The 23,528-nt window shown below is 54.8% G+C and overlaps 1 protein-coding gene across 1 annotated transcript; it reads right to left on the reverse strand.

Moving 5' to 3' along the window:
- Positions 1–21,110: 21,110 nt before the first annotated feature.
- Positions 21,111–21,626, reverse strand: LOC140411316 (epidermal differentiation-specific protein-like). The gene has a single exon (XM_072500437.1). It carries the CDS (start codon positions 21,624–21,626, stop codon positions 21,111–21,113), a length of 516 nt encoding a protein of 171 aa, XP_072356538.1.
- Positions 21,627–23,528: the final 1,902 nt, after the last annotated feature.

Consider the following 23,528-nt stretch of genomic DNA (forward strand, 5'->3'; position numbering starts at 1 on the left):
GACTGACCCCCCCCCCCGACTGAGGGACTGACCCCCCCCCCCGACTGAGGGACTGACCCCCCCGACCCCGAATGGAGGGGACTGACACCCCCCCCCCGACCCCCGAATGAAGGACTGACCCCCCCCCCCGACCCCGAATGAGGGACTGACCCCCCCCCCGACCCCGAATGAGGGACTGACACCCCCCCCCGACCCCGAATGAGGGACTGACACCCCCCCCGACCCCGAATGAAGGACTGACACCCCCCCCCTGACCCCGAATGAGGGACTGACACCCCCCCCCGACCCCGGCTGAGGGACTGACACCCCACCCCCCGACTGAGGGACTGAAACCCCCCCCGAATGAGGGACTGACACCCCCCCGAATGAGGAACTGACACCCCCCCCCGACTGAGGGACTGACCCCCCCCCACTGAGGGGACTGACCCCCCCCTCCGACTGAGGGACTGACACCCCCCCCGACTGAGGGACTGACCCCCCCCCCGACTGAGGGACTGGACCCCACCCCGACTGAGGGACTGACCCCCCCCCGACTGAGGGACTGACCCCCCCCCCCCGACTGAGGGACTGACCCCCCCCCCGACTGAGGGGACTGACCCCCCCCCGACTGAGAGACTGACCCCCCCCCCCCCGACTGAGGGACTGACCCCCCCCCGACTGAGGGACTGACCCCCCCCCGAATGAGGGACTGACACCCCCCCCCCCGAATGAGGGACTGACACCCGCCCCCCCGAATGAGGGACTGACACCCGCCCCCGACCCCGACTGAGGGACTGACACCCCCCCGACCCCCCGACCCCGAATGAGGGACTGACGCACCCCCCCCCCCGAATGAGGGACTGACCCCCCCCCCCCACTGAGGGACTGACCCCCCCCCGACTGAGGGACTGGACCCCCCCCCCGACTGAGGGACTGACCCCCCCCCGACTGAGGGACTGACCCCACCCCGACTGAGGGACTGACCCCCCCCCCCCCCGACTGAGGGACTGACCCCCCCCCCCGACTGAGGGACTGACCCCCCCCGACTGAGAGACTGACCCCCCCCCCCGACTGAGGGACTGACCCCCCCCCCCCGACTGAGGGACTGACCCCCCCCCCCCGAATGAGGGACTGACACCCCCCCCCGAATGAGGGACTGACACCCGCCCCCCCCCCGAATGAGGGACTGACACCCCCCCCCGACCCCGACTGAGGGACTGACACCCCCCGACCCCGAATGAGGGACTGACCCCCCCCCCGACCCCGACTGAGGGACTGACACCCCCCCGACCCCGAATGAGGCACTGACCCCCCCCCCGACTGAGGCACTGACCCCCCCCCCCGACTGAGGGGACTGACCCCCCCCGACTGAGGGACTGACCCCCCCGACTGAGGGACTGACACCCCCCCCCGACTGAGGGACTGACACCCCCCCCCCGACTGAGGGACCGCCCCCCCCGACTGAGGGACCGACCCCCCCCCACCGACTGAGGGGACCGACCCCCCCCCGACTGAGGGACCGACCCCCCCCCCCGACTGAGGGACCGACCCCCCCCCCGACTGAGGGACCGACCCCCCCCCGACTGAGGGACTGACCCCCCCCCCCCCGACTGAGGGACTGACCCCCCCCCCCCGACTGAGGGACTGACCCCCCCCCCGACTGAGGGACTGACCCCCCCCCGACTGAGGGACTGACCCCCCCCCCGACTGAGGGACTGACCCCCCCCCCCCGACTGAGGGACTGACCCCCCCCCACTGAGGGACTGACCCCCCCCCGACTGAGGGACTGACCCCCCCCCCCCGACTGAGGGACTGACCCCCCCCCCCCGACTGAGGGACTGACCCCCCCCCACTGAGGGACTGACCCCCCCCCCGACTGAGGGACTGACCCCCCCCCCCCGACTGAGGGACTGACCCCCCCCCACTCAGGGACTGACCCCCCCCGACTGAGGCACTGACCCCCCCCCGACTGAGGCACTGACCCCCCCCCCGACTGAGGGACTGACACCCCCGACTGAGGGACTGACCCCCCCCCCCGACTGAGGGACTGACACCCCCCCCGACTGAGGGACTGACCCCCCCCCCCGACTGAGGGACTGACCCCCCCCCGACTGAGGGACTGACCCCCCCCCCCCCCGACTGAGGGACTGACCCCCCCCCCCGACTGAGGGACTGACCCCCCCCCGACTGAGGGACTGACACCCCCCCCCGAATGAGGGACTGAGATCCCCCCCCCGAATGAGGGACTGACCCCCCCCCCCGACTGAGGGACTGACCCACCCCCCCGACCCCGAATGAGGGACTGACACCCCCCCGACCCCGAATGAGGGACTGACCCCCCCCCCCCCGACTGAGGGACTGACCCCCCCCCCCCGACTGAGGGACTGACCCCCCCCGACCCCGAATGAGGGACTGACACCCCCCCGACCCGAATGAAGGACTGACCCCCCCCCCCCGACCCCCGAATGAGGGACTGACCCCCCCCCCGACCCCGAATGAGGGACTGACACCCCCCCCCCGACCCCGAATGAGGGACTGACACCCCCCCCCGACCCCGAATGAAGGACTGACACCCCCCCCTGACCCCGAATGAGGGACTGACACCCCCCCCCGACCCCGGCTGAGGGACTGACACCCCACCCCCCGACTGAGGGACTGAAACCCCCCCCGAATGAGGGACTGACACCCCCCCCGAATGAGGGACTGACACCCCCCCCCCCGACTGAGGGACTGACCCCCCCCCACTGAGGGACTGACCCCCCCCCCCGACTGAGGGACTGACACCCCCCCCCCGACTGAGGGACTGACCCCCCCCCCGACTGAGGGACTGACCCCACCCCGACTGAGGGACTGACCCCCCCCCCGACTGAGGGACTGACCCCCCCCCCCCGACTGAGGGACTGACCCCCCCCCCGACTGAGGGACTGACCCCCCCCCGACTGAGAGACTGACCCCCCCCCCCCGACTGAGGGGACTGACCCCCCCCCCCGACTGAGGGACTGACCCCCCCCCGAATGAGGGACTGACACCCCCCCCCCGAATGAGGGACTGACACCCGCCCCCCCCCGAATGAGGGGACTGACACCCGCCCCCGACCCCGACTGAGGGACTGACACCCCCCCGACCCCCCCGACCCCCGAATGAGGGACTGACGCACCCCCCCCCCCGAATGAGGGATTGACCCCCCCCCCCACTGAGGGACTGACCCCCCCCCCGACTGAGGGACTGACCCCCCCCCCCGACTGAGGGACTGACCCCCCCCCGACTGAGGGACTGACCCCACCCCGACTGAGGGACTGACCCCCCCCCCCCCCGACTGAGGGACTGACCCCCCCCCCCCGACTGAGGGACTGACCCCCCCCCGACTGAGAGACCTGACCCCCCCCCCCCGACTGAGGGACTGACCCCCCCCCCGACTGAGGGACTGACCCCCCCCCCCGAATGAGGGACTGACACCCCCCCCCGAATGAGGGACTGACACCCGCCCCCCCCCCGAATGAGGGACTGACACCCCCCCCCCGACCCCGACTGAGGGACTGACACCCCCCCGACCCCGAATGAGGACTGACCCCCCCCCGACCCCGACTGAGGGACTGACACCCCCCCGACCCCGAATGAGGGACTGACCCCCCCCCCGACCCCGACTGAGGGACTGACACCCCCCCGACCCCGAATGAGGGACTGACCCCCCCCCGACCCCGAATGAGGGACTGACACCCCCCCCCCCGACCCCGAATGAGGGACTGACCCCCCCCGACCCCGAATGAGGGACTGACACCCCCCCCGACCCCGAATGAGGGACTGACACCCCCCGACCCAGAATGAGGGACTGACCCCCCCCCCCCCGACCCCGAATGAGGGACTGACCCCCCCCCCGACCCCGAATGAGGGACTGACACCCCCCCCCGACCCCGAATGAGGGACTGACACCCCCCGACCCAGAATGAGGGACTGACCCCCCCCCCCGACCCCGAATGAGGGACTGACCCCCCCCCGACCCCGAATGAGGGACTGACACCCCCCCCCCGACCCCGAATGAGGGACTGACACCCCCCCCGACCCCGAATGAAGGACTGACACCCCCCCCCTGACCCCGAATGAGGGACTGACACCCCCCCCCCCGACCCCGACTGAGGGACTGACACCCCACCCCCCGACTGAGGGACTGAAACCCCCCCCGAATGAGGGACTGACACCCCCCCCCGAATGAGGGACTGACACCCCCCCCCCGACCCCGACTGAGGGACTGACCCCCCCGACCCCGACTGAGGGACTGACACCCCCCCCCGACTGAGGGACTGACCCCCCCCCCCGACTGAGGGACTGACCCCCCCCCGACTGAGGGACAGACACCCCCCCCCCGACTGAGGGACTGACACCCCCCCGATTGAGGGACTGACACCCCCCCCCGACTGAGGGACTGACACCCCCCCCCCCCCGACTGAGGGACTGACACTCCCACCCCCCCGACCCCGACCCCGACTGAGGGACTGACACCCCCCCCCGACCCCGACTGAGGGACCGACCCCCCCCCCGACTGAGGGACCGACCCCCCCCCCGACTGAGGGACTGACCCCCCCCCGACTGAGGGACTGACACCCCCCCCCCGACCCCGACTGAGGGACTGACACCCCACCCCCCGACTGAGGGACTGAAACCCCCCCCGAATGAGGGACTGACACCCCCCCCCCGAATGAGGGACTGACACCCCCCCCCGACCCCGACTGAGGGACTGACCCCCCCCGACCCCGACTGAGGGACTGACACCCCCCCCCGACTGAGGGACTGACCCCCCCCCCCCCGACTGAGGGACTGACCCCCCCCCGACTGAGGGACAGACACCCCCCCCCCGACTGAGGGACTGACACCCCCCCCCGATTGAGGGACTGACACCCCCCCCCCGACTGAGGGACTGACACCCCCCCCCCCGACTGAGGGACTGACACTCCCACCCCCCCGACCCCGACCCCGACTGAGGGACTGACACCCCCCCCGACCCCGACTGAGGACCGACCCCCCCCCCCGACTGAGGGACCGACCCCCCCCCCGACTGAGGGACTGACCCCCCCCCGACTGAGGGACTGACCCCCACCCCGACTGAGGGACTGACCCCCCCCCCCGACTGAGGGACTGACCCCCCCCGACTGAGGGACTGACACCCGCCCCCCCGACTGAGGGACTGACACACCCCCCCCCCCCGACTGAGGGACTGACACCCCCCCCCCGACTGAGGGACTGACACCCCCCCCCCCCGACTGAGGGACTGACACCCCCCCCCCGACTGAGGGGACTGACCCCCCCCGACTGAGGGACTGACCCCCCCCCCCGACTGAGGGACTGACACCCCCCCCCGACTGAGGGACTGACACCCCCCGCGACTGAGGGACTGACACCCCCCCCCCGACTGAGGGACTGACACCCCCCCCCCGACTGAGGGACTGACCCCCCCCCGACTGAGGGACTGACACCCCCCCCGACTGAGGACTGACACCCCCCCCCCCGACTGAGGGACTGACACCCCCCCCCGACTGAGGGACTGACACCCCCCCCCCCCCGACTGAGGGACCGACCCCCCCCCCCGACTGAGGGACCGACCCCCCCCCCCGACTGAGGGACTGACACCCCCCCCCCCGACTGAGGGACTGACACCCGCCCCCCCCGATTGAGGGACTGACACCACCCCCCGACCCCGACTGAGGGACTGACCACCCCCGACCCCGACTGAGGGACTGACACCCCCCCCCCCGACTGAGGGACTGACACCCCCCCGACTGAGGGACTGACCCCCCCCGACTGAGGGACTGACCCCCCCCCCGACTGAGGACTGACACCCTCCCCCCGACTGAGGGACTGACACCCCCCCCCCGACTGAGGGACCGCCCCCCCCGACTGAGGGACCGCCCCCCCCCACCGACTGAGGGACCGACCCCCCCCACCGACTGAGGGACCGACCCCCCCCCCGACTGAGGGACCGACCCCCCCCCGACTGAGGGACTGACCCCCCCCCCCGACTGAGGGACCGACCCCCCCCCCCCCGACTGAGGGACTGACCCCCCCCCGACTGAGGGACTGACCCCCCCCCGACTGAGGGGACTGACCCCCCCCCGACTGAGGGACTGACCCCCCCCCCGACTGAGGGACTGACCCCCCCCCCCGACTGAGGGACTGACCCCCCCCCCCGACAGAGGGACTGACCCCCCCCCCCCCGACTGAGGGACTGACCCCCCCCCACTGAGGGACTGACCCCCCCCCCGACTGAGGGACTGACTCCCCCCCCCCGACTGAGGGACTGACCCCCCCCCCCCCGACTGAGGGACTGACCCCCCCCCCACTGAGGGACTGACCCCCCCCCCACTGAGGGACTGACCCCCCCCCGACTGAGGGACTGACCCCCCCCCCCCGACTGAGGGACTGACCCACGCCCCGACTGAGGCACTGACCCCCCCCCCGACTGAGGCACTGACCCCCCCCCCCCCGACTGAGGGACTGACACCCCCCCCGACCCGAATGAGGGACTGACACCCCCCCGACCCCCGAATGAAGGACTGACCCCCCCCCCGACCCCGAATGAGGGACTGACCCCCCCCCCGACCCCGAATGAGGGACTGACACCCCCCCCCGACCCCGAATGAGGGACTGACACCCCCCCCCGACCCCGAATGAAGGACTGACACCCCCCCTGACCCCGAATGAGGGACTGACACCCCCCCCCCCCGACCCCGACTGAGGGACTGACACCCCCCCCGAATGAGGGACTGACACCCCCCCCAAATGAGGGACTGACACCCCCCCCCCGACTGAGGGACTGACACCCCCCTCCCACTGAGGACTGACCCCCCCCCCCGACTGAGGGACTGACCCCCCCCCCGACTGAGGGACTGACCCCCCCCCGACTGAGGGACTGACCCCCCCCCCCCCGACTGAGGGACTGACCCCCCCCCCGACTGAGAGACTGACCCCCCGCCCCCCCCGACTGAGGGACTGACCCCCCCCCGACTGAGGGACTGACCCCCCCCCGAATGAGGGACTGACACCCCCGCCGAATGAGGGACTGACACCCCCCCCCCCAATGAGGGACTGACACCCCCCCCCGACCCCGACTGAGGGACTGACACCCCCCCCCGACCCCGAATGAGGGACTGACCCCCCCGACCCCGACTGAGGGACTGACACCCCCCCGACCCCGACTGAGGGACTGACACCCCCCCCCCCGACCCCGACTGAGGGACTGACACTCCCACCCCCCCGACCCCGACCCCGACTGAGGGACTGACACCCCCCCCCGACAGAGGGACTGACCCCCCCCCCCCCCGACTGAGGCACTGACCCCCCCCCCCCGACTGAGGGACTGACCCCCCCCCCGACTGAGGGACTGACACCCCCCCCCCCGACTGAGGGACTGACACCCCCCCCCCCCGACTGAGGGACTGACACCCCCCCCCCCCCGACTGAGGGACTGACACCCCCCCCGACCCCGACTGAGGGACTGACACCCCCCCCCCCCCCCCGACTGAGGGACTGACACCCCCCCCCCCCGACTGAGGGACTGACACCCCCCCCCGACCCCGACTGAGGGACTGACACCCCCCCCCCCGACTGAGGGACTGACACCCCCCCCCCGACTGAGGGACTGACACCCCCCCCCCCCCGACCCCGACTGAGGGACTGACACCCCCCCCCCCCCCGACCCCGACTGAGGGACTGACCCCCCCCCGGCCCGACTGAGGGACTGACCCCCCCCCCGACCCCGACTGAGGGACTGACACCCCCCCCCCCGACCCCGACTGAGGGACTGACACCCCCCCCCCCCCCGACTGAGGGACTGACACCCCCCCCCGACCCCGACTGAGGGACTGACACCCCCCCCCCCCCCGGGACGGAGACAGAAGGTCAGAGCCCTGCCCCTTTATGACGACACAAAGCCTTCTGTCGGATGACAGCACAGATCGCACACCTCTGTGACGGCTGGGCCCCGCCCCCCGATGACGCCGCTTCAATGTTCACCGGGGCGGGGCTTTGCAAGGGTCGGCGTGCTACATCCGTCAGCCGGCAGTGCGCATGTGCGCCTGCCTCCCTGGGTCCGGCACTGCGCATGTGCAGTCCACCCTGCTCCCTGACACCGGCACTGCGCATGTGCACCCCGCCACAATGTTGCCGCTCTGTTCTGAGCAGCTGATAGAACAATGTGAACACAGATTAATGATTAATGAACACAGATGCCCTCGTTCGAACCGGATATGACACTCGACTCATCGATCGACAGTTCCAACGCGCCACAGCGAAAAACCGCACCAACCTCCTCAGAAGACAAACATGGGACACAACCGACAGAATACCCTTCGTCGTCCAGTACTTCCCCGGAGCGGAGAAACTACGACATCTTCTTCACAGCCTTCAACACGTCATTGATGAAGATGAACATCTTGCCAAGGTCATCCCCACACCCCCACTACTTGCCTTCAAACAACCGCGCAACCTCAAACGAACCATTGTTTGCAGCAAACTACCCAGTCTTCAGAACAGTGACCACGACACCACACAACCCTGTCATGGCAATCTCTGCAAGACGTGCCAGATCATCGACATGGATACCACTATTACACGTGAGAACACCACCCACCAGGTACGCGGTACATACTCGTGCGACTCGGCCAACGTTGTCTACCTCATACGCTGCAGGAAAGGATGTCCCGAAGCGTGGTACATTGGCGAGACCATGCAGACGCTGCGACAACGAATGAACGGACATCGCGCAACAATCACCATGCAGGAATGTTCCCTTCCAGTCGGGGAACACTTCAGCAGTCAAGGGCATTCAGCCTCTGATCTCCGGGTAAGCGTTCTCCAAGGCGGCCTTCAGGACGCGCGACAACGCAGAATCGCCGAGCAGAAACTTATAGCCAAGTTCCGTACACATGAGTGCGGCCTCAACTGGGACCTGGGATTCATGTCGCATTACATTCATCCCCCACCATCTGGCCTGCAAAATCCTACCAACTGTCCTGGCTTGACACAATTCGCACCTCTTTAACCTGGGGTTACCCCATCTCTGGATCTGTAAAGATTTAATCACCTGCTAATGGTCACATTCCAAGCATTGTTTGGCATCTTTGAATCTGGCTACATATGTGTTTCTGGAACATACCTCTTCATTCACCTGAGGAAGGAGCAGCGCTCCGAAAGCTAGTGACATCGAAACAAACCTGTTGGACTTTAACCTGGTGTTGTAAGACTTTGTACAGATTAATGAGGGGGAGCTGAGAATATTGGGAACACCCTTATATCCCAGAGGAACAGATTGGAGGATGAGAGAAAATGAGCAAGAAGTATAAAAAGAGTAGAACTTTCAACAAATGCATAAAAAGGAAGAGAGTTTGACAAAAGCGATATCTGTTGGAGAGTAAGATTGGGGAATTAATAATGGGAAAAATGCAAATTGAAGAGACTTTGAAGAATTAATTTGTGTATCTCGGCACAGGAGGGAAAGTTGTGAACATTCCTCCCTGGGGTTTGAATGTAAAAAAACATTCACTTTCTGAGTTAATCATTGGGTCAGTTTGAACATAGAACATAGAAAATACAGCACAGAACAGGCCCTTCGGCCCACGATGTTGTGCCGAACCTTTGTCCTAGATTAATCGTAGCTTATCATTGAATTTACAGTGCAGAAGGAGGCCATTCGGCCCCCTGAGTCTGCACCGGCGCTTGGAAAGAGCACCCTACCCAAACTCTACACCTCCACCCAACACCAAGGGCAATTTTGGACACTAAGGGCAATTTATCATGGCCAATCCACCTTCCCTGCACATCTTTGGACTGTGGGAGGAAACCGGAGCACCCGGAGGAAACCCACGCAGACACGGGGAGGACATGCAGACTCCGCACAGACAGCGACCCAAGCCGGAATCGAACCTGGGACTCTGGAGCTGTGAGGCAATTGTGCTATCTACAATGCTACCGTGCTGCCCTTAAGAACAAATAAATCTACACTATATCATTTTACCGTAATCCTTGTACCTATCCAATAGCTGCTTGAAGGTCCCTAATGTTTCCGACTCAACTACTTCCACAGGCAGTGCATTCCATGCCCCCCACTACTCTCTGGGTAAAGAACCTACCTCTGATATCCCTCCTATATCTTCCACCTTTCACCTTAAATTTATGTCCCCTTGTAATGGTTTGTTCCACCCGGGGAAAAAGTCTCTGACTGTCTATCTATTCCCCTGATCATCTTATAAACCTCTATCAAGTCGCCCCTCATCCTTCTCCGTTCTACTGAGAAAAGGCCTAGCACCCTCAACCTTTCCTCGTAAGACCTACTCTCCATTCCAGGTAACATCCTGGTAAATCTTCTTTGCACCTTTTCCAAAGCTTCCACATCCTTCCTAAAATGAGGTGACCAGAACTGTACACAGTACTCCAAATGTGGCCTTACCAAAGTTTTGTACAGCTGCATAATCACCTCACGGCTCTTAAATTCAATCCCTCTGTTAATGAACGCGAGCACACCATAGGCCTTCTTCACAGCTCTATCCACTTGAGTGGCAACTTTCAAAGATGTATGAACATAGACCCCAAGATCTCTCTGCTCTTCCACATTGCCAAGAACTCTACCGTTAACCCTGTATTCTACATTCATATTTGTCCTTCCAAAATGGACAACCTCACACTTTTCAGGGTTAAACTCTATCTGCCACTTCTGAGCCCAGCTCTGCATCCTATCTATGTCTCTTTGCAGCCGACAACAGCCCTCCTTACTATCCACAACTCCACCAATCTTCGTATCGTCTGCAAATTTACTGACCCACCCTTCAACTCCCTCATCCAAGTCATTAATGAAAATCACAAACAGCAGAGGACCCAGAACTCATCCCTGCGGTACGCCACTGGTAACTGGGATTCAGGCTGAATATTTGCCATCCACCACCACTCTCTGACTTCTATTGGTTAGCCAGTTCGCTATCCAACTGGCCAAATTTCCCACTATCCCATGCCTCCTTACTTTCTGCAGAAGCCTACCATGGGGAACCTTATCAAATGCCTTACTAAAATCCATGTACACTACATCCACTGCTTTACCTTCATCCACATGCTTGGTCACCTCCTCAAAGAATTCAATAAGATTTGTAAGGCAAGACCTACCCCTCACAAATCCGTGCTGACTATCCCTAATCAAGCAGTGTCTTTCCAGATGCTCAGAAATCCTATCCTTCAGTACCCTTTCCATTACTTTGCCTACCACCGAAGTAAGACTAACTGGTCTGTAATTCCCAGGGTTATCCCTAGTCCCTTTTTTGAACAGGGGCACGAAATTCGCCACTCTCCAATCCCCTGGTACCACCCCTGTTGACAGTGAGGACGAAAAGATCATTGCCAACGGCTCTGCAATTTCATCTCTTGCTTCCCATAGAATCCTTGGATATATCCCGTCAGGCCCGGGGGACTTGTCTATCCTCAAGTTTTTCAAAATGCCCAACACATCTTCCTTCCTAACAAGTATTTCCTCGAGCTTACCAGTCTGTTTCACACTGTCCTCTCCAACAATATCACCCCTCTCATTTGTAAATACAGAAGAAAAGTACTCGTTCAAGACCTCTCTTCAGACTCAATACACAATCTCCCGCTACTGTCCTTGATCGGACCTACCCTCGCTCTAGTCATTCTCATATTCTCATATTTTTCACATATGTGTAAAAGGCCTTGGGGTTTTCCTTGATCCTACCCACCAAAGATTGTTCATGCCCTCTCTTAGCTCTCCTAATCCCTTTCTTCAGTTCCCTCCTGGCTATCTTGTATCCCTCCAATGCCCTGTCTGAACCTTGTTTCCTCAGCCTTACATAAGTCTCCTTTTTCCTCTTAACAAGACATTCAACCTCTCTTGTCAACCATGGTTCCCTCACTCGACCATCTCTTCCCTGCCTGACAGGGACATACATTTCAAGGACACGTTTGCTGCGAGTTATTACTAAATTGGATCACACAGACTGAGGGTATTTTGGAAAACTTCAAAAATCATTCAAAACATCTGCTTACAGATATATGACGAAGTCAGTGCAGTCTCTGTAACACAGGAAATCAGCGTTGTCAAGTAAAACTTAAGAGTGAAAAGAAAGCATAGAAATGTTGCCTCATGCATCAATACTTTAAAAACATTTTATTAATAATTCCAATTAAGGGACAATTTATTGTCACCAATCCACCTACCCTGCACACCTTTGGGTTGTGTGGATGATGTGCAAACTCTGTACGGACGGTGACCCAAGCTGGGCTCGAACCCAGGTCGTCGGTGCCGTGAGCCAGCAGTGCTAACCAGTGCAGCACCGTGCCACCCCCTCATGCATCACTGAATTATTTTTTCCTCAGCAACGAAAATTGATCATTTTGATTTATGATTCAAAGAAATAGACACATATTTGATTCTGAAAGGCTGTTCAAAGTTGTGCGGTGTTCATTTTCATTTTATGATTTCACAGCAAATTAACACATGGTGTAATCAGACAAACTCAGCATGGGTTCACAAAAGGAAAATCATGCTTGACAAATCTATTCGAATTCTTTGACGATGTTACTAATAGAGTTGACCAAGGAGAACCGGTGGATGTGGTTTATTTAGACTTTCAGAAGGCTTTCGACAAGGTTTCACACAGCAGATTACTATGTCAAGGTAAAGTGTATGGGATTGTGGGTTGTGTCTTGAGATGGATAGAAAGCTGGTTAGTAGACAGGAAGAAAAAAGTTGCAATAAATGGGTCTTGTTCTGATTGGAAGGCAGTGACCAATGGGGTACCGCAGGGATCTGTGCTAGGACCCCCAACTGTTCAAATTATACATTAACGATTTGGACAAGGGAACTAAATATTATCTCCAAATTTGCACATGATACAAAGTTCAGTCAGAGGGTGAACTGTGAGAACTGTAGAGATGCTTCAGGTTGATTTGGACAGGCTGAGTGAGTGGGCATATGCATGGCAGATGAAATGAAAATTGCTTATTGTCACAAGTAGGCTGCAAATGAAGTTACTGTGAAAAGCCCCTAGTCGCCACATTCCGGCACCTGTTCGGGGAGGCTGGTACGGGAATTGAACCGTGCTGGTGGCCTGCCTTGGTCTGCTTTCAAAGCCAGCGATTTAGCCCTGTGCTAAATGTGAGGATATCCACTTCAGTAGCAAAAATGGGGAGGCAAATTATTATTTGAATGGGTGTAAATTGAGAGAGGTGGATACTCAGCGAGACCTTGGTGCCCTTGTGCATCAGTTGCTGAAAGTAAGCGCGCAGGTACAGCAGGCAGTAAAGAAGGCAAATGGTATGTTGGCCTTCATAGCGAGCAGATTTGAGTATAGGAATAGAAATGTTTTACTGCAATTGTATTGGTGAGGCCACACCTAGAGTCTTGTGTGCAGTTTTGGTGTCTTTATTTGAGGAAGGATTTGGATTTGATTTATTGTCACATGTACCGAAGTACAGTGAAAAGTATTTTCTGCGGCCGAGGGAACGTACACAGTACGTACACAGTAGACAAAGAGAAGAATCAACAGAGAGCATTGACAAATGGTATATCAACAAACAGTGATTGGTTACAGTGCGGAACAAGGGGCCAAACAAAGCAAATACATGAGCAAGAGCAGCATAGGGCATCGTGAATAGTGTTCTTACAGGGAACAGATCAGTCCGAGGGGGAGTCGTTGAGGAGTCTTGTAGCTGTGGGGATGGTCTTGCTATGGAGGGAGTGCAGCGAAGGTTAATGTTATAACCTGCCTGCTTACCATTGGCTGGGGACTAATGACAATCCCACAATCCTGTGGGAGTATGAGCTTCCCCAATGAGGGGGGCGGAGAAACCATTAGTAAACTCCAAGTATAAATAAAGCTGGCCAGTTTGGAACCAGGAGGAAGGAGTGTGCAGCAAGGGACGTTGCTGCTGCTGTTATATATATGTTATTGTGAATAAATGTTATTACTTTGTATCCTTAAAACTCGTGCTGGATTCTTCGTGGCCCTCACAAAACTGGCGACGAGGGTTAAAGTGAATAGCTGTCTACACTGCTGAAGCCACCTCCCTGGATTTTTGTTGGATACAGGTTGGAAGTTGTTTTCTATTATACCATGCCTCTGTACGGACATTTGGATGTTTTTGATGCTGCGCTGGAAAGCTGGAACCAGTACGCACAACGGATGCGTTACTATTTCCGAGCAAACAATATCACTGAAAACGAGCACCAGGTGGTCATATTGCTCACCGCTTGCGGCCCGCATACGTTTGGAAGATTAGGAGCCTTACGTACCCAGCCGCGCCGGACACCAAAACGTTTGATGAACTTGTGAATATAGTGGGGCAACATTTTAACCCAACCCCATCCACGATAGTCCAGCGTTACCGGTTTATACCGCTGAGAGGACCCCTGGAGAATCCCTTGCCGATTTTCTATCCAGGCTACGCAGGATTGCGGAGTACTGTGACTATGGTGAGACCTTGTCAGAAATGTTACGTGACCGTTTGGTTTGCGGTATTAACAATGCGGCCACCCAGAGAAAGTTGTTAGCTGAGTGTTGGAATCTGTAATTGAAAGAATCTTAACTCCTGGCTGGCTCGCCAATGTTAGAATCTTGTATTTGAAAGAATGTTAACTCCTGGCTGGCTCGCCAATTGCTGAGAATCTTTAATTTAAAGGGATCTTAACCTGCCGAACTACGCCAAGTTTTTGGCTTTAATTTGGCTTTAATCATGGCTTTGTGAAGGGTAGGTCATGCCTCACAAACCTTATCGAGTTCTTTGAGAAGGTGACTGAACAGGTAGACGAGGGTAGAGCAGTTGATGTGGTGTATATGGATTTCAGCAAAGCGTTTGATAAGGTTCCCCATGGTAGGCTATTGCAGAAAATACGGAGGCTGGGGATTGAGGGTGATTTAGAGATGTGGATCAGAAATTGGCTAGCTGAAAGAAGACAGAGGGTGGTGGTTGATGGGAAATGTTCAGAATGGAGTTCTGTCACAAGTGGAGTACCACAAGGATCTGTTCTGGGGCCGTTGCTGTTTGTCATTTTTATCAATGACCTAGAGGAAGGCGCAGAAGGGTGGGTGAGTAAATTTGCAGACGATACTAAAGTCGGTGGTGTTGTCGATAGTGAGGAAGGAAGTAGCAGGTTACAGAGGGATATAGATAAGCTGCAGCGCTGGGCTGAGAGGTGGCAAATGGAGTTTAATGTAGAGAAGTGTGAGGTGATTCACTTTGGAAGGAAAAACAGGAATGTGGAATATGTGGCTAATGGAAAAGTTCTTGAAAGTGTGGATGAGCAGAGGGATCTAGGTGTCCATGTACATAGATCCCTGAAAGTTGCCACCCAGGTTGATAGGGTGGTGAAGAAGGCCTATGGAGTGTTGGCCTTTATTGGTAGAGGGATTGAGTTCCGGAGTCAGGAGGTCATGTTGCAGCTGTACAGAACTCTGGTACGACCGCATTTGGAGTATTGCGTACAGTTCTGGTCACCGCATTATAGGAAGGACGTGGAGGCTTTGGAGCGGGTGCAGAGGAGATTTACCAGGATGTTGCCTGGTATGGAGGGAAAATCTTATGAGGAAAGGCTGATGGACTTGAGGTTGTTTTCGTTAGAGAGAAGAAGGTTAAGAGGAGACTTAATAGAGGCATACAAAATGATCAGAGGGTTAGATAGGGTGGACAGTGAGAGCCTTCTCCCGCGGATGGAAATGGCTAGCACGAGGGGACATAGCCTTAAACTAAGGGGTAATAGATATAGGACAGAGGTCAGGGGTAGGTTCTTTACGCAAAGAGTAGTGAGGCCGTGGAATGCCCTACCTGCTACAGTAGTGAACTCGCCAACATTAAGGGCATTTAAAAGTTTATTGGATAAACATATGGATGATAATGGTATAGTGTAGGTTAGATGGCTTTTGTTTCGGTGCAACATCGTGGGCCGAAGGGCCTGTACTGCGCTGTATTGTTCTATGTTCTATGTTCTATGTTCTATGGGGGAAGCTTAGTTGATGAATCAAAGTCCTGGCGCAATACGACAAGTTATAAGATTTGTAATATTTCTGGACTATGCCAAGTTGTTGGATTCCTAGTATTATTTGACGATGTAAAGTTGAAGGAATTTATATAATTTCTGCTATTCAGTTACCAGTAGCACTTTGCGAATACTGGAACTCAGCAGAAACTTCAGTTAAAACTTCTCAGGTGCCAAAAAGAATTGTTTTATTTGTAGTTGCTTGATTATAATTTGAAAGTCATTTAAAAGGCAATTTGTAGACAATTCGATGCTTTCAGAGAATTACAGACATTATCTTTCTTTGCTTAGGCAGACAGCTCGAAAGTAACTTTTAAAAGGTCAAAGTCTGGCAATGAAACATGAAGAGAGAGAGAGAGAGCTAATCTTCAGCTAAACTCAAACTCAAAGTCAAAAGTACACTACATCACTGACACAGACTAACACAAAGACAGAACCCCCAAAAGACATCTCCTAAACTAACAGAAAGACTATTAAGGATAAAACTGACTAAAACTAACAGAAAGACAACACAACAACACAAAGACTCACTAACAGAAAGACTTAGAGAATTAAAGACAGCAATTAAGGACAGACAACACAAAACACAACACAGAAACTCTACAGAAAGACTCAAAATGGCGGGCGGAAACCTTTCAGTTATACACTTTCATGTCTGTCTTAAGTCATCTAATCACACCCCAATATAATCCTAATTGCTTTGGGTTAGACTCAAACACATTTGATTTGATGGCAAGCCGTCCATCTTCAATGTGCAACATTAGCTTTTCTGACTTAGCTGTTATCTGCATTGTGAACAATGGTGCTTTCATGTTGCTATGGTATTCAGTCCTTGTCCTTGACAATTAGCACAAGCAGTGTCAAATTGTCTTGCAACTGTGCTGTTTTAATGTCACACTGACTTTGAAAATATGCATTTGCCAGAACAACGGACCTCAGTAAAAGTGAATTATGCTGTATAAATGGGTATTTAAAACTGAGGCTTAATATTTATGCTTAAACAGTTATCTTTTACCTATACTAGTTGTATTCGAAATACCTGGCTTCTACAGTCGGCCCTTTGATAAATCGAAAAATTAAGTGAGATATATCACCATAAGATAAAAGACATCATTAATGCGATAGGATAGGTAAAAGCGCAAAGAATAACTCATTCATATTGTCATTACAGTTTTAAACAATAGAATGGACACTTAACATTGCAACAGGCATTTCAAAATAATAATTATAATTAATAAATTAATCAAATTTGATCACATTGGTATCTTATGTAAATAATGAATACAGCTACACAGGAGAATAGGATTATTCTTATTGTGGACATTCCAGTGTGTCCAAACCACCCACAAATTTTATCCCAGAGAGAGATAAATTGGGGTGGATCAAGTTTTTTGATTTTTTTTTTGGATATGTAATGCCAAATCTTTAACTTCTTTAGAGTTATCGGGAATAAAAGTGCAACACTCTACACCAATCAGGGCGCAGGTGCCACCTTTTTCGGCTAGCACATAGTCAAGTGCCATTCGATTTTGTAATACTACGGTTAACATTTTACAGATCTTATCATTGATATACTGATTGAAAATTGATATCATGATTACATAATTCAGCAATATCAAAATTGGCATCCTCTGGATTATACACAAAAGCTTGTTGAAAGTGTTAATTTTCTTGCAGAGACAAAAAGGGGCGTATAGCTTGGAATGATGCCATTCGCATCTCTAAACGTTTTTTTTTGTCACTCAAATGGACTGGGAGTAAAAGTTGGATTGCTGCCAAATTCCCGTTATCAAATGTCTTTGAACGATCTGTTCTTTTGGAATATAGATTTGAGGTTTTTTTTAAAAACCAGCTTCCACATTGTTTGAAGTTTTAATTTCCTGGCTAATTTTAAACATTTATTTTAAAATATCAAATACAATAACTTATTAAATATATAACTGAACCAATCTTGTGCTGTATCTTGATTTTCTGTAGATGAATTTGTCGATTCTGTTAAAGGAAACACAGCTAACAAGATATGTTAATTTCTTTAAATTAATAAAGCAACTTTCAGAATAATGACAGTTTTCTTAAGTTGACAGTTCTTGGCAACCTTTTAGCGATACATTGAGGTTTCTTTAGCGGCTTTGATGGCAACCGTTCTGTTCTGAGTAAGTTCCCTTTTTCGTTTGGAAATTTTCTGTCCGAAGTAAACATCTTTCTGGGCAATTTGTGCTTTGTGAAAGCTAGCTTTGTGACTGTTAGTACTGAGGTGGTTCAAGACCACCCGTAAGTCTTTGTCATGATCATCTTTATTGATGGAGGTTATCAGAACATCATCTTCATATTGGATAATGGTGGAAGGCCGAACAGGCAGTTGCCTGAGATGATTCTGTAAAGCCATGTGGTAAACAGTTGGGCTATTATGATACTGTTGTTGATTAACTGTAACAGCAAACTATGGTTGTAGTTGCTTAGCCAGTGGTGCTGACCAGAAGCCATACTGGGTGTGTCTTGTTGGTACGTGTTACATGGTTGACCACGAGGTGGAGATGTATTGTAGTGAACATTGTCTACTTCATTATCATCTCTTGAATCCATCCGTTGTTTTTGATAGCATTTTGCCATCCAGTGTCCTATTCTACCACAGAAAAGACATTGTGGTATTTTCTTACATGATTTTAATGGAGCAAGGGTACATGTTTGCTCTGGCGCTGGTGGTGAAATTGTAGTTACTGCTGATATTCCTGCAGGTGCTGCAACAGCCGCCGCTGGAGCAGCAGGTAACATGGGCTGGATTGAACAATAGGCTGCATTTGAGCAGCTGCAGTGTTAAAAGTTGCCTGATTGTGCAAACCACGATCTACCTGAATGCATCGGTCAACTATGTCTCGGTATGTGCCAGCTGTGGCCCAAGCTGGTAAAACCAAATTCAAGGCAGCAGAAACTTCAGGTTTAACACCGGTTATAAAAGCCGTTTTTAATGGACTTAAAGTGCTTGCATCCCATGTGTCATTTTCCTGGTCGAGTGTCATCCCTGAATATTCCATCCAAGTATGTGTGTGTATGCCAGAATGTGGTGACTAGGGGCTTTTCACAGTAACTTCCTTGCAGTGTTAATGTAAGCTTACTTGTGATACTAAAGATTATTATTGTACTTCTATTTATTTTTTTCCAATTTAAAGGGCACTTTCGTGTGGGGGGTGTGGGGGTGAGACCCACACAGACACAGGGAGAATGTGCAAACTCCACACGGACAGTGAACCAGGGTCGGGATCAAACCCGAGTTCTCAGCGCCATGAGGCAGCAGTGCTAACCACTGCATTGCCGCACCTCCCTGTTACTGTTGCATTGTTGTGTATAAAATTGAAAATATTGAATTAAAATACTTGAAAGAAAACTGTCGCAAGTAATTCGGAAGCTGCAGAGTGCTGTGGAGACTGGGTCATTGAATATTTTTAAGACTGAGTGAGACAGATTTTTGGTCTACAAGAGAGTTATGGGGGCAGGGGGATTTGGGTTATGGGGATTCCGGTTATGGGGGATTTGGGTTATGGGGATTCGGGTTATGGGGGATTCAGGTTATGGGGGTAGGGGGATTTGGGTTATGGGGGATTCAGGTTATGGGGGATTCAGGTTATGGGGGCAGGGGGATTTGGGTTATGGGGGATTCAGGTTATGGGGGCAGGGGTATTTGGGTTATGGGGGATTCAGGTTATGGGGGATTCAGGTTATGGGGTATGGGGGGTTTGGGTTATGGGGGATTCAGGTTATGGGGGATTCAGGTTATGGGGGATTTGGGTTATGGGGGATTCAGGTTATGGGAGTATGGGGGATTTGGGTTATGGGGGATTCAGGTTATGGATGTATGGGGGATTTGGGTTATGGGGGATTCAGGTTATGGGGTATGGGGGGTTTGGGTTATGGGGGATTCAGGGTATGGGGGATTTGGGTTATGGAGGATTCAGGTTATGGGGATTTGGGTTATGGGGCCGGGCTTTTGGGGTATGGGGGCAGGGGGATTGGTACACAGGGTGGCGATGTTTAACACGCACACCTGTCAACAATATCAGACGACAAAAGGGTGAGCAAGCTGCCAGGCCGCTCAGTGGCTTGGGTGGAGAGAGCAGGGTGGAGAGAGCAGGGTGGAGAGAGCAGGAGGCTCGGAGAAGGCATGAGCGGGGTTGGGGAGAAACTGGAGGAAGATGTGCGTTCAGGGCTAAGGCAGTGGGAGAAGTGGTGGAGAAACTTTAGTCCAGCGAGCTAGGGGGAGGGAGGATAGAGGCAGCTGGTCAGATGTCTCAGTGGGTGAGAAAATGCCTGAACTCCTCACACTTGGAGGTCAGGGTGGAGGAGACGGTGCTCGTCATGTCTCTCCTCACTCACATTTAAAAACAATCTGACAAACTCAAACTTTCAAAAGCCCTGTTAAATCTCATCTCCAATTCCAGTGTTGCTGACAAAGCCTCTGCTTGCATCTGGGTGGAGTTAGTTTAAATATTAGTGTTCAGACAACATCAGTAAAATACACTTACATTTGGGTTAGAATCAGTGAGACCAGTCGTGTGGCTCAGTGTCTCGGGAACGAGTTATCAGCTCACAGGGTGAGGATCCCTGTCCAGGGATTCAATTCTTCCTCTTTATATCTTTACTAACCAGAAACAGTGAGAATCACTGTGTTACTGCCCAAAAAAAATTACATCCTTCAATCATAAACTTTCACAGATTCCCCGTTGTTTCAACAAAAGAAAGAGCCCGGAATTTGGAGACTAACAAACACAAACACAGAGAATGAGTTTGCAGAATTGGAATTTTATTTGATTGGTTATTTACTGACAGAGCAAAGCAGCTTTACAGAACAGAGGAATAAACGGACATAATTCATCTTGCACTGAGGAATAACAAGAACGAGCTTTTCAGGGTTCCACAGATGTGAAATCAGTTTGGGCCGAGCGGATGGTTATTTCAGTCCAGATGTTGAGCGCAGGCTCTCATTCTCTTCGACATTGCGGTTACTGCAGGGAGGACAGTCTATCACCAGAGGGTGGGCAGCAATCGAAGCAGATCAGCCTGGGACAGACCTGAGCAAGCCACTTGCAAGTTGGAGTTTTCACACTTCGAAATCACTTCACTTTAAGGCTTTGAGGGAAGCCAACTTGTCATTCCAGCCGAATTCTCTGTAGTCGGCGCACTCGTCACCCTGAAATGTGATCAAGCGGTTCCCTTGATAATCGACTTCATCATACAGAATCCAGACGCCTTGCTTCACCTTGTGGGATGAGACCAGATGGTCGAATTCAGCTCTCCTCAGATCGGCAACGTCTTCATCGACATTTCGAGATTGACCACAAAAGTTGATATTTTCATACAGGACAATGTCCGGGTTTCCTAACTCTTCTTTCACCAGGCGCAAGGACTCAATCTGTGTGTCCATGTCGCCAAGTTGGTTATAATCACCTGCCCCATAAACTACGAAATCTCCGGTGAACTTTTTGCCCTTGTAAGCGACCCAGTGTTTCCCCTCCACCTTCAGGGAGCGAGCAGTCTTCGCGAAGAGCTCAACTGCGAGATCAGGGACATTGCCTCTAAACTCCTTCCACTTGCCAGTGAAATTTGGTTGCTCGTACAGCACAATCTTGCTCATCTTAGCAGCGGCTGTGCTTCTGTTGTCAGATTTCAGTGCGATCGGCAGCAGTGGAATCAGATAGTTTCTTGGTCTCTGAGTGAGTTCTTATACTCTCTCTGCTGACTCCACATGTTCTGATCAATAATTCCCATCCAATGGGTAGTCTGACTCCACCCACAAAATCCAAACTCCTAATGGGTGACCTCAGGAGCCCTACAGGGGCCCGGCGCGGAGGAAAGAAGCCCCCCCCCTCCCCCCCCTCGGTAGGCCCCGATCACGGGCCAGGCCCCCGTGGGAGTCCCCCTGGGGTCGGATCTCCCTGCAGCCCCCCATGACCGCCCCCCGCACACTTACCTACCAGGTCCCGCCGTGCCTGAGGTGAGTAATTCCCGTCGGCGGGACTGGCCAACGCTCTACAGCCACTCGGCCCGTCCGGGCCCGGAGAATCGCCGGGGGTCCGCTATCAACGGCCCCTGACCGGCGTGGCGGGAATCCCGCCTGCCCCTGAGAATAGGGCAGCTGGCGTCGGGGCGGGATTCGCCCCTCCCCCCCCCCGGGGATTCTCCGACCCGGCGCAGGATCGGAGAATCCCGGCCCTCAAGGTCACTCGAGGGTAGCACCACCTGGTGGCTGGCAGCGGCCAGCATGGTGAACTGGGCTCAAAAGGGGCTTGTTTAGCACAGGGCAAGATCGCTGGCTTTGAAAGCAGACCAAGGCAGGCCAGCAGCACGGTTCAATTCCCGTACCAGCCTCCCCAAACGGACGCCGGAATGTGGCGACTAGGGGCTTTTCACAGTAACTTCATTTGAAGCCTACTTGTGACATTAAGCGATTTTCATTTCCTTTCATTTTCATCTATTGTACTTTTGTGCTGGTGGCTGCATTAAAGCTCCACATTTTCATGTGAACACTGTTGGTTTATGATCCTGTGGATGGGACAATCCAAAAGTACTGAAGTGGTGGCAGCATCGGCCCAGTTTCACACCCCATCTTCAATGTACATTGGCGAATTTGTCATGAGCATGTGGATATTTCCCTCTTCTTAGTCCACATTATTACAGCACTGTAACAGTGGAAACTATGGCAGCACATGAGAAACTGCACAAGGGAGAATTTTCCGGTGATGCGGAATGGCGGCGGCGGGAGGTCGCTGTCCATTTTGCAGGATGGCTGTATGCTGGTGGAAGGCAGATCACTTGCAGGTAGGTCTAAGAAGTTCTAACATCCCTCAACTACTGGTCCCTGTTGATGTGTTGGGTACTCTGGATCTGTGGAGACTGCATTTTCCTTAGCAGTAACATAGACAGGCTACCAACACTTGAAAGAGTACAACACTATTTTATTAAGCTAGAAACTGTTGAACATACTTTCACTGTGGGTTAACATGATGTTAGATTAAACCAAAGCCTGTCCTAACCAGTCTATGCACTCAGCACATGGTGAGGATCTGTGCAGCAAGCTGTAATCTCTGTCCTTCTGAGAAGCTGCATCCCGAATGAGCGGGAACTCTGATGCCCTCTGTCTTTATAGTGAGTGTGCTCGAACTGGTGATTGGCTGCGGTGTTGTGTGTGTTGATTGGTCATGCTGTGTGTCCATCAGTGTGTGTGTCTGCACCATGATATACTGGCGTATATTATGACATCCTCCCTTTTATTAAAAAAATGTATGTTTGTGGCAATAAATAATATGTGGTGATAATGTTCCTAACTAAGTACACCCATCTCCAGCTCCTCCGAAACTGCGCTAGGGAACTGGAGCTGGAGCTGGATGAACTTCGGATCATTCGGGAGGCAGAGGTGGTCATAGATAGAAGCTTCAGGGATGTAGTTACTCCGAAGAATAAAGATAGATGGGTGACGGTGAGAAGGGCTGGGAGGAAGCAGTCAGTATAGGGATCCCCTGTGGTCGTTCCCCTCAGT

The sequence above is a fragment of the Scyliorhinus torazame genome, chromosome 4, assembly GCF_047496885.1.
Source record: "Scyliorhinus torazame isolate Kashiwa2021f chromosome 4, sScyTor2.1, whole genome shotgun sequence".
In the NCBI taxonomy this organism is placed as follows: Eukaryota; Metazoa; Chordata; class Chondrichthyes; order Carcharhiniformes; family Scyliorhinidae; genus Scyliorhinus; species Scyliorhinus torazame.

What these genes read in the sequence shown, in the direction of transcription:
- LOC140411316 (XM_072500437.1), bottom strand. Translation starts at nt 21,626, where the DNA reads ATGAGCAAGATTGTGCTGTACGAGCAACCAAATTTCACTGGCAAGTGG.